This window comes from Myxine glutinosa, chromosome 8 (genome assembly GCF_964187855.1).
Source record: "Myxine glutinosa chromosome 8, kmMyxGlut1.1, whole genome shotgun sequence".
Classification (NCBI taxonomy): Eukaryota; Metazoa; Chordata; class Myxini; order Myxiniformes; family Myxinidae; genus Myxine; species Myxine glutinosa.
The window spans coordinates 2,637,455-2,648,285 of record NC_136268.1 but is presented as its reverse complement, the minus strand read 5'-3'; the positions used below and the strand labels follow the sequence as shown (position 1 = coordinate 2,648,285).

Here is a 10,831-nt window from a genome sequence, read left to right as displayed (position 1 = left end):
AATAATGATTGTAAAATATTTTCATCATCAATTGGCTAATAACATACCTAAAACACCAGTGCATCATCCAAAGCTGTGACTTTTTGAAAATTAATTACATTAATCGAAAAATTAAATAATCAATTGATTAATCAATAAATCAAAAATATACTTTATGGCCACATCACTTGGTCACTGTCGTGTCCAAATATCTGCTTCCGAGCTCAAAAGGTGCCTGCGATATCGCCCAGATGAGAAAGAAAATAAATAGATGATTAATAATGAAAATAAATAAATAATAATCATAAACTAATTAAATAATTAATCAATTGGCTAATAGAATAAATAAACCACCACCGTTTCATCCGAATCTGTAACTTAAAAAAAAAAAAATTGGCTCATTAATCGAATAATTAAATAATTTATCGATTAATTAATTAATCAATAAATCAAAAATAGCCTTTACAGCCAAATCACTTGGTCATTGTCATACCAAAATGTCAGCTTCCTAACTCAAAAGGTGCCTGAGATAATGCCCAGAAGAGAAAGGAAATAAATAAGTACTTAATTAATCAATAATAATTAAGTAACTAATCAATTAATTGATGAATCAAAAATTAAAAAAAAATACTGTTTTTGCCAAAGCACTTGCTCACTATTGTGCTGGAATTTCAGCTTCCTGGCTCAAAGGCTGGCTGAGATATCGCCCAGACAAACAAACAAGAAAGAAACCGGAGTGAAAACTGAGTACTCCCTTTCAGCGAGAGTCATTGCCGGGCCCCCTTCGGTGCCCGGAAATGACATCATACAGCGCCTGGAGATAGCATAGGAAAGGAGCCACGTACAATTAGTTATTCGTGCTTGTTGTTTGTGTCCTTTATGGAGTCCCTAAAAACAGCAAGTTTCCTGTTTGGAATGATTTTCAAACATTTTGACTGACAGACAGACAGAAACAGACAAACTTAAGCAATTGCTTTACCCCACTTTGCATCATACACTGCGTATATATAAACAACACACAAACAACACACAGACGGGTTCATCACAATACTCACGCTCTCGGCCTATGGCTGTGGCATGAGCATCGACTATATATTGGACCATCATTGGAGAGAGACATATGTTACAAACAGACTCAGTGATGTAATGGTTAGAGTGTCGCTCTGAATCTGAGGTCAGCAGTTTAAACCCCGCCGAGTCATACCAAAGACTAAACATGGTATGTGCTGCTTCCTTGTTTAATGCTCAAAATTCTTAAAAGGACAAGAAAGGATAAACAAACAACCTCAAGTTGGAAAACTGTGCATGCTTGATGGGCCCAATGGCCTCCTCATGTGTTGAACTTCCTTGCCTGGGAACTCGTATTGTCACTATTAAAGCCATGACTGCCCAAATTCCCCCCTCCCCTCCACCTCCAAGGACAGCCAATGACTCTCATCACAATGAATGTGTGTATGTGCTAACTATCTCTATCTCTCCACCACTTCCCTCCCACCTCCCCCTCACCAAGTCCACAACCTCCCCCATCACCCCAAGTGCACAACCACCCCCATCACCCCAAGTCCACAACTGCCCCCATCACTCCAGTCCACAACCACCCCAAGTCCACAACCGCCCCCATCACCCCAAGTCCACAACCACCCCTAGTCCACAACCACCCCCATCACCCTAAGTCCAAAACCACCCCAAGTCCACAACAACCCCCATCACCCCAAGTCCACACAAATGGACCTCAAAACTCCCCAACATTCTCCTCCAAAGTCTTCCATTTTAATGATCACGTTTCTCCTTCTGATTATGTGATTAAGGCAGAAACACGTGTCCAAGACAAACTTTTAAATCCAGGAAATGCTGCATTAAACACTGCCCCATATGGATTGTTAACCTCATTTGGATATACAGTATATACAGTCACGTGAAAAAGTAAGTACATCCCATGTGAAGTTTTGACTTTTTCAACACATTTCAACATACAGCTATTTGATCTTCATTTCAACAATATTGATAGATAAAGGTGATGTAATATAACAAATATCATGAAACATTTACATTTTGTAGTCCATTGTATAATTGAAATAAACATAAATGCAAATTTCGCATGTGGAAAAAGTAAGTGCACCCTTGGCACTAATAGGTGGTATTGCCCCCTTTTGCAGAAACGACCTCAAGTAGGCGTTTCTTATAACTGTCTACCAGTCTCTGACATGGACTGCGAGAAATTTTTGCCCACTCCTCCATGCAGAATTCTTTCAGCTGTGCGATGTTTGAGGGGTTTCTTGCATGCACAGCTCGTTTCAAATCCCCCCACAACATCTCGATGGGATTTAGATCCAGGCTTTGACTTGGCCATTCCAGCACCCTCCATTTCTTTCTTTTCAGCCATTCGTTGATGGATTTACTGGTATGTTTAGGGTCATTGTCATGTTGCAAGGTCCACCTTCGGTTGAGCTTCAACTTTCCGACAGATGGCCTCACATTATCCTCAAGCACCCTCTGGTGCAATGAAGAATTCATAGTGGATTCTATGATGGTGAGCTGCCCAGGCCCTGATGCAGCAAAGCTGCCCCAAACCATAATATTTCCACCACCATGCTTTGCAGTTGGTATCAGGTTCTTGTGGTCAAATGCTGTCTTTGGTTTTTGCCAAACATGTCTTCTGGTACTGTGGCCAAATAGCTCTACCTTTGACTCATCTGTCCAGAGCACATTGTTCCAGAAGTGCTGGTCTTTGCCTAGGTGTTCATTGGCAAACTTTAGTCTTGCCCTGATGTTCTTTCTGGACAGCAAAGGTTTCCTCCTGGCACACCTCCCATGTAGATGACATCCAGCTTTTCATCTCCACCAAGTCCATCTCCACCGCCACCCACTCTATCCTGACAAACTGCATCACTGAAATAAAATCCTGGCTTCAAATCAACTTCCTCAAACTTAACTGTGATAAATCTGAAATAATCATCATTGGCCCAAAAACGCTCACCAAGTCCACCCATAACTTTGCCCTCAACATCGACGGTTTCCCAGTATCCACCTCCCCTCACATCCGGAATCTTGGCATCATCTTTGACCAAACCCTCTCCTTCGACAAATACACTAAACATATCACAAAGACAGCCTTCTTTCACCTGAAAAACATTGCCCGTCTCCGTCCATCCCTCTCCTCCGTGGCTGCAAAAACCCTCATCCACGCCTTCATCACTTCCCGTCTGGACTACTGCAATAGCCTCCTTTATGGTTCACCCTCAACAATCACCAATAAACTCCAATACATTCAGAACTCCGCTGCCCGTCTACTCACCCATTCCCGGACCCGTGACCACATCACCCCCGTCCTTTGCAAGCTTCACTGGCTCCCCATCTCCCAGAGAATCCAGTACAAAATCCTCCTCTTGACCTACAAAGCCCTCCATAACCTGGCCCCATCCTAACTGGCTGACCTCCTCTCCAGACACACTCCCACCCGCAACCTCCGCTCTGCTGGTACCAACCTCCTGACCCCCCCCCCCCCCCCCCCCATCCGGACCAAATTTAGATCCTGGGGGGACAGGGCCTTCTCCATCGCTGCTCCCACCCTCTGGAACTCGCTACCTCACACCATCAGAGACTCCTCCTCACTCACCACATTCAAAACATCACTCAAGACCCACCTGTTCAACACTGCATTCAACATTTAACCCACAGCATCTAACCCCTGACTATCTCCTCTCCTTCTCCCTCCTTTGTGCTTTGAATATTTCCCTATTGATTCTTCTTTTTTTCAAATTGTTTTTATGTTTTGCTATGCTCTCTGCAATTGTTCCCTAAGTCCCTGGTGTTGGGCTAGCGGCTAGGGTGCCGGCTTAGGATCCTAGGATCCTGGGTTCGAATCCCGGTCAATCGCTGAATTAACGCCAGGGGGGTTGACTCAGCCTGTCATCCTTCCGAGATGGCAAATTGAGTACCAGTTCACTGGTAATTCCCTGCTTGTCGTTAAAGGCGGCAAAAAGGGTTGGCGTCAGGAAGGGCATCCGGCCGTAAAACATTGCTTCAAAAAGGGGACCGAAAAACAACAACCACAGTTCCCGAAAAAGGCCAACCCCCGCTTGCGGGGAAAAATGGCCTCTAAAGGTGGTTTTTTTATGCATTATGTTTTGCACTCTGTCAAAGCGTCTTTGGGCTTCCTGAAAAGCGCTATATAAAATAAATGCATTATTATTATTATTATTATTATTAGATCAAATTTGTGCAGGCTCTTTCTCATGGTAGACTCGTGCACTTTGACATCAACAGTGGCAAGAGCTACCTGTAGGTCCCGTGATGACATTCTGGGGTTCTTCGAGACTTCTTTCAGCATCTTGCGGTCTGCTCTCGGGCTGAACTTGCTGGGGCGGCCTGGCCTGAACAAGTTGGCAGTTGTTTGGAATCTTCTCCACTTGTAGATGATCTTCCGGACAGTCGAATGATTGATTTCAAATTGTTTGGAGATCTTTTTAAATCCCTTCCCAGACTCGTAGGCATCGATAACCTTCTTTCTGAAGGCCTCAGAGAGCTCTTTTGATCTAGGCATGGTGACGCCGCACACTTCAACAACAAAGGGCAAACCAAACTAAATGTCTGAGGTTTAAATAAGACAGGTTCCTCCAAGATCCTCTCTAACGATGTTCTAATCATTTGCACCTGAGCTGGTGCACCTGATTCTAATTTTAGGTATTTGAAGTAGTGATAAATGTAGCGGTGTACTTACTTTTTCGACATGCGAAATTTGCATTTATGTTTATTTAAATTATACAATGGACTACAAAATGTAAATGTTTCATGATATTTGTTATATTATATCACCTTTATCTATCAATATTGTTGAAATGAAGATCAAATGGCTGTATGTTGAAATATGTTGAACAATTCAAAACTTTTCATGGGGTGTACTTACTTTTTCATGTGACTGTATATACAGTATATATATATATATATATATATATATATATATATATATCCTTCTTTTTTTTCTATGTCTCATTTTCTATCCTCGTGTCTGCCTCCCTCTCATCCCAGTTGCCAAACCTGTCTCCATCTTGGCCAGTTGTCCTTGCACAGGGTGGGTAGAGCACAGCTTGGTTGTCTTCCATGTCCACCACACAGTGAGTGTGCAGATCGATCTCTGTTGCACAAAAACACACGAATATTGAACAAACGAACCACTGGCTTGTCATTCATCTAATGGAACATCGATAACACCAGAGGAGGACTACGGGTGGGGGTGGTGCCTGCCCAGATCAGATTACATAAACCACACACAAACCGACTCCAGGACCTTTTCTCTGCCATAATTTCCATTAACTTCATCAATAATGCAGCCATGCACATGCCGTGCTCCCCTAAGCCATGCTCCTGTGGGTTGGAGATCCACTTAAGGGTCTGCGGTCACTGTCCATTGTACAACATTACGGGGTGTATCAAAATACGTTTGACCAGGCATGTGAGAGCACACCAACTAAACAGAGTACACCCCCCTTTGAGCCACATCAGCAGGTTTTTATTTTCCTTAATGCTTCATCAATGGAACATTTGCATCTCAAAATGCATATCAATGTCCAAGTCCCACCAAGAGCTTCCAAAGATCTCAACTGGGTTGGTTTGGGGTTTCTTTTAAATCTGTTCCTCAAAGTCCAAAATGATAATTTGAATGGGAAAACCACCACGGGGAAGAAAAATCAAGAGAAATGGAGGAAATTGAATTTGGTGGTGGATGGAATGGGAGAGAGATGGGAGGAAGAAGATGGTATCGGGCATACGAGGAAAAGCAGGGGTGGAGGGAGAGGGGGTGGGGAGGGAGGTCAACAAAAAATTCCAACATTGCTGCAAACGTAATATGTGCATGGATCCATTAGCAAAATATCCATTTATGGGTGACTGCAAATGATCAGATCTTTTTCATTCTAACACTCAGAGATAGAATTCGTGTCTGCATGCTACTGGCACAGCACGCAAACTACACGACAGCTCGCCAAAAGAAACAAAGCAAAAGTGGACAAGAAAATTCTAAAATCCAAAATTCAGCTTCACGCGCGGTGAACAGGACAAGTCGGGTCAACTTTGGCAATCGTCGAAGGTTTAAGGGTTGCCGGGGTAGAGGGAAGAAGCTGCACAAATTATGGATTACTAGCAACAGTGCCCGTCCTACGGGTGGGGCTTCAATTGGGAAGCCCAAATGAAAAGGTAAAACATCAGAAATTGAAGGCTTTTTATACAGACTTGGCATTTAATATGGAATATTTTTATTGTGGGGGTGAACTTACTTTTCAAGATGTATTAAAACCAAAAGTTCATTGGAATTATGTTGAAATTATTCTAGATTTTGTTAATGTGACCTTTAAAAGAAACAAAAACCACATTTGACATTTCGAAACAAATAAATTGATCCTTGAAAGTGATGTAAACTGATATCGAACTCAATTCAAGGACAGTACTGTGTTAAACTTCTGTACGTTTTCCAGAAGTATCTCTTTATTTTGCACATTAGCCAAAAAAGTTTTTAACAAAAACAAAAGTTAAATTATGACTGGGATTACGGACAGTAAAATTACAGTTCAGTACTTTGTGTAACCCCCACGAGCATTCAGGAGAGCACGCACACGTTGAGGCATGCTGTTCACGAGATTTGCCAAGGTTTGGACAGGAATCGCTTGCCATGCAGTGACAATAGCCTGCTGCAATTCACGCACAGAGGTCGGCTGCTGGTCCAAGTGGTCGCTTTGACGCGTTAATTCTGCCCACAAGTTCTCTATCGGATTCATATCCGGGGACATGGCAGGCCACTCCATATGCTCTACACCACGGTCAGCAAGAAAGTGTTGGATCATGCGAGCACGATGAGGCCGTGCATTGTCATCTTGGAAGACAAAGTTTCCTCGAAAGGCTGCACGAGCAAATGGAAGCAATGTTTCTTCCAGAATGGCCCTGTACTTGAACTGGTTCAGGTTTCCATTCAGAACAAGCAGGTGTTTTGCCCCCTGCATGAAAAGCAGCCCAAACGGTCACCCCACCACCTCCAGCTTGGACTCTTGGCACTATACAATCTTTGTTGTAGGCTTTATGCACTTGCCTGCACACTCGGACATGGCCATCTTGACGATAGACCAGAAATCTAGACTCGTCACTGAAGGTCACATGATTCCAGTGTCCTGGCTGCCATTGACGGTGCTCTCTGGCCCACTGCAATCGGCGCTGGCGGTGTTGTCTGGTCAGGCGTGGCTTTTTCAGGGGATGCCTGGCACGATAGCCTGCTTGAACCAGCCATTGGTTGACTAGCCTTCTGGATACAGGCACATTTGTCAGTTGCTGCCACTCAGCCCTAAGCCGATTAGCTGAGTTGGTACGGCCATTGCGGACTAACCGGTGCAGCTGGCGATCATCCCTCCTGGTGGTTCTGCGGGGACGTCCTGGCCTCGGTATTGGAGTAGGGACACCCCTCTGAGCATTTCGTTTCAGGATCTTTGACACATGACCTTGAGTGATGCCATACTGCCAAGCAATGGCACACTGTTTCATGCCGTAATTTCGTAAAGCCACCACTCCATGACAAACAGCAATGTCGAGTTGACGGACCATCTCCAGAGGAAGCGGCAATAACTTTTGGAGACGTGCAGCAGTTGTTTTCCACTAATACAGAACGCAACAACCCTTGTATACCCGACTGTGAAGCCAATCATCAAATGCACCTGTCCGTACATTTTGCCACGCCACCTGTGATATAATCCTGTTGTTGACTTCTTGCTGCAACAGACAATCAGTGACATGGTTCTTTTAACAAACAAATCACCAAAGTGTAAAATAAACTCACCAGATTGATATACTGAGTTAAGAAAGCAAACCCAAGTCAAGAAAAAATATATATTCCATATTAAATGCCAAGTCTGTAGTTTAACAATTCATATAAACATCTGTTAAATCATATCACACGCAAATCATCAAAATCTAAACAGTATTTGTAGAATTTCAATAAAAGCTGTTCATATCGGTAAATATTATTTGTCCTCCAGGTTATATCCGTGTTTGGAAAAATTGGAAAAACAAATTGGAAAAACAATATGGCTTATTTTACTCCAGGGGGTCCCAGGATTACCCACCCAAAATTGTTGCGATCGGTTCAGCCGTTTTTGCGGTACCTGGGAACAGACGGACTGACATTTGGTGAATTATAATAAGATTACCTTCATGCTATTTTTCGAATTAGAAGATACGTGGCCAATGGAATGACGGTTATTGGAAAATAAATCAAGGTGTATCCAGATACAAGTCCTCCAAGTTATAACCGGTGTATCCAGGTACTAGTCCTCCAAGTTATAACCTGTGTATCCAGGTAGTAGTCCTCCAGGTTATAACCGGTGTATCCAGGTACAATTCATCCAGGTGATTACCAGTGTATCCAGGTACTAGTCCTCCAAGTTATAACCTGTGTCTCCAGGTACAAGTCCTCCAGGTGATAACTGGTCTATCCAGGTACTAGTCCTCCAGGTTATAACCAGTGTATCCAGGTACAATTCCTCCAGGTTATGACATGTGTATCCAGGTACAATTCCTCCAGGTTATAACCGGTGTATCCAGGTACAATTCCTCCAGGTTATAACCGGTGTATCCAGGTACAAGTCGTCCAGGTTATAACCGGTGTTTCCAGGTACAAGTCCTCCAAGTTATAACCAGTGTATCCAGGTACTCATCCTCCAGGTTATAACCTGTGCATCCAGGTACAATTCCTCCACGTTATAACCTGTGTATCCAGGTACAATTCCTCCACGTTATAACCGGTGTATCCAGGTACTAGTCCTCCAGGTTATAACCTGTGTATCCAGGTACAATTCCTCCACGTTATAACCTGTGTATCCAGGTACAATTCCTCCACGTTATAACCTGTGTATCCAGGTACAAGTCCTCCAGGTTATAACCTGTGTATCCAGGGTATAACCTGTGTATCCAGGTTATAACCTGTGTATCCAGGTTATAACCTGTGTATCCAGGTACAAGTCCTCCAGGTTATAACCTGTGTATCCAGGTACAATTCCTCCACGTTATAACCTGTGTATCCAGGTACAATTCCTCCACTTTATAACCGGTGTATCCAGGTACTAGTCCTCCAGGTTATAACCTGTGTATCCAGGTACTCATCCTCCAGGTTATAACCTGTGTATCCAGGTACAATTCCTCCACGTTATAGCCTGTGTATCCAGGTACAAGTCCTCCAGGTTATAATCGGTGTATCCAGGTACAAGTCTTCATGAGTCTGATGGAAACGTCACAGAAGTAGTCCGCCCCTTGTGTGGTTAGTTTAGCGCACGTTGGTTAAAGTTAAACAAAGAACGAAATGACCAAGACCCAGAAGTCGAAGTGTAAACAAAACGCACGCAGTGAGCGAACCCGAGGAAGGCGGGAATTAACACTCGAGTGTGAAAGAAACACTCCATCGTCAGTTTGTAAGTTTGTGACCTCACCAGTCACGAGGCACAGGCGCACACACGGCCACACACTCACACGGCCACACACTCACACGGCCACACACTCACACGGCCACACACTCACACGGCCACACTCTCACAGGGCCACACTCTCACAGGGCCACACACTCACACGGCCACACACTCACACGGCCACACACTCACACGGCCACACACTCACACGGCCACACTCTCACACGGCCACACACTCACACGGCCACACACTCACACTCTCACACGGCCACACTCTCACACGGCCACACTCTCACACGGCCACACACTCACACGACCACACACTCACACGGCCACACTCTCACACGGCCACACACACTATTACTGTATTCGGATTAACAACACTCACTCGCCTCTCGCTCATGCGATCCCCTCACTCCTCAGCCTCTCGTGGAAACTTCGCCACATTCCCTCCACACATCGCTCTTTCTCCTCATCCATAATCCTTCACCTCCTCACGCCCACTTTACCTCTGCGGTTCAGCGGCCGGACCCGCACGGCGACCTTCACCTTGGAGTCGCCCATGGTGCGGGCCAAAGTGTCTCCCTGCGTTCCTGTCTCTCACGCCAACTCACAGTCTCACACGCTTCGAGCTCCACCCACCCAGCCCCAGCTCGCTTCAAGTCCCCGCCCACCTTTAGAAACCGTGACGTTTCACACTCTCCGAGCTCCACCCACCCACCACCAGCTCGCTTCAAGTCCCCGCCCATTTTTACAAACTGACGTCACACACTCTTCTAGCTCCACCCACTCAGCACGAGCTTGCTTCAGGTCCCCGCCCACTTTTACAAACTGACGTCTCACACTTTTCGAGCTCCACCCACCCAGCTTCATGTCTCCGCCCACTTTTACAACCGAGGCGTACACTCTCGCGAGAACCCTGGCGATTAATTCATCGGTGATGAATGGGAGCTTTTCTGGCATAAAATGGATCTCACGGCAGCGCACAGGGGAGAAAGGAAGGACTGGACTAGACGAACCGAGAGGACAAGGAGGTGGAAAGAAGAAGAGACGGAAGGATCAAGCGTTACAACTTCCCAAGAGCATAGAGAAACGCCCCCATCATAACACTCCACCCCCTTTACCACGCCCATTCTGCTCAACGAACTGCAGAACTGCAGTGTGGAGCCGTATCATTGTGTGAGAACGATATTACTTGGCTGACTCGCACCGCCAACCGAGAACGTGAACACCTTGCAGCCCTGTAGTCAAACGTCACGTGACGAGGCGCACTCGGTCAAGGTGTAAGGTCTCTGACCCACCTTGTACCGGCTAATCGGTAATGTACGGGACTTTTGGTCCATTGGTGGGTCCAAGACAACCATTCTGCATTCCCCGAATAAAGCTCAACTCATCAGGACGGTAAATGGGGGTCG

General features: G+C 45.2%; 1 protein-coding gene across 1 annotated transcript in view; it reads right to left on the bottom strand.

The window, feature by feature from the left end:
- The window catches only part of LOC137412855 (kinesin-like protein KIF13A), a 232,334-nt gene extending 222,281 nt beyond the window's left edge, over positions 1 to 10,053 (bottom strand). The window contains 2 exon segments of the mRNA XM_078782869.1: positions 5,017 to 5,113; positions 9,926 to 10,053. Coding sequence (XP_078638995.1) covers positions 5,017 to 5,113; positions 9,926 to 9,980 — 152 coding nt within the window. The 5' untranslated portion in view covers positions 9,981 to 10,053.
- Between the last annotated feature and the right edge of the window lie 778 nt (positions 10,054 to 10,831).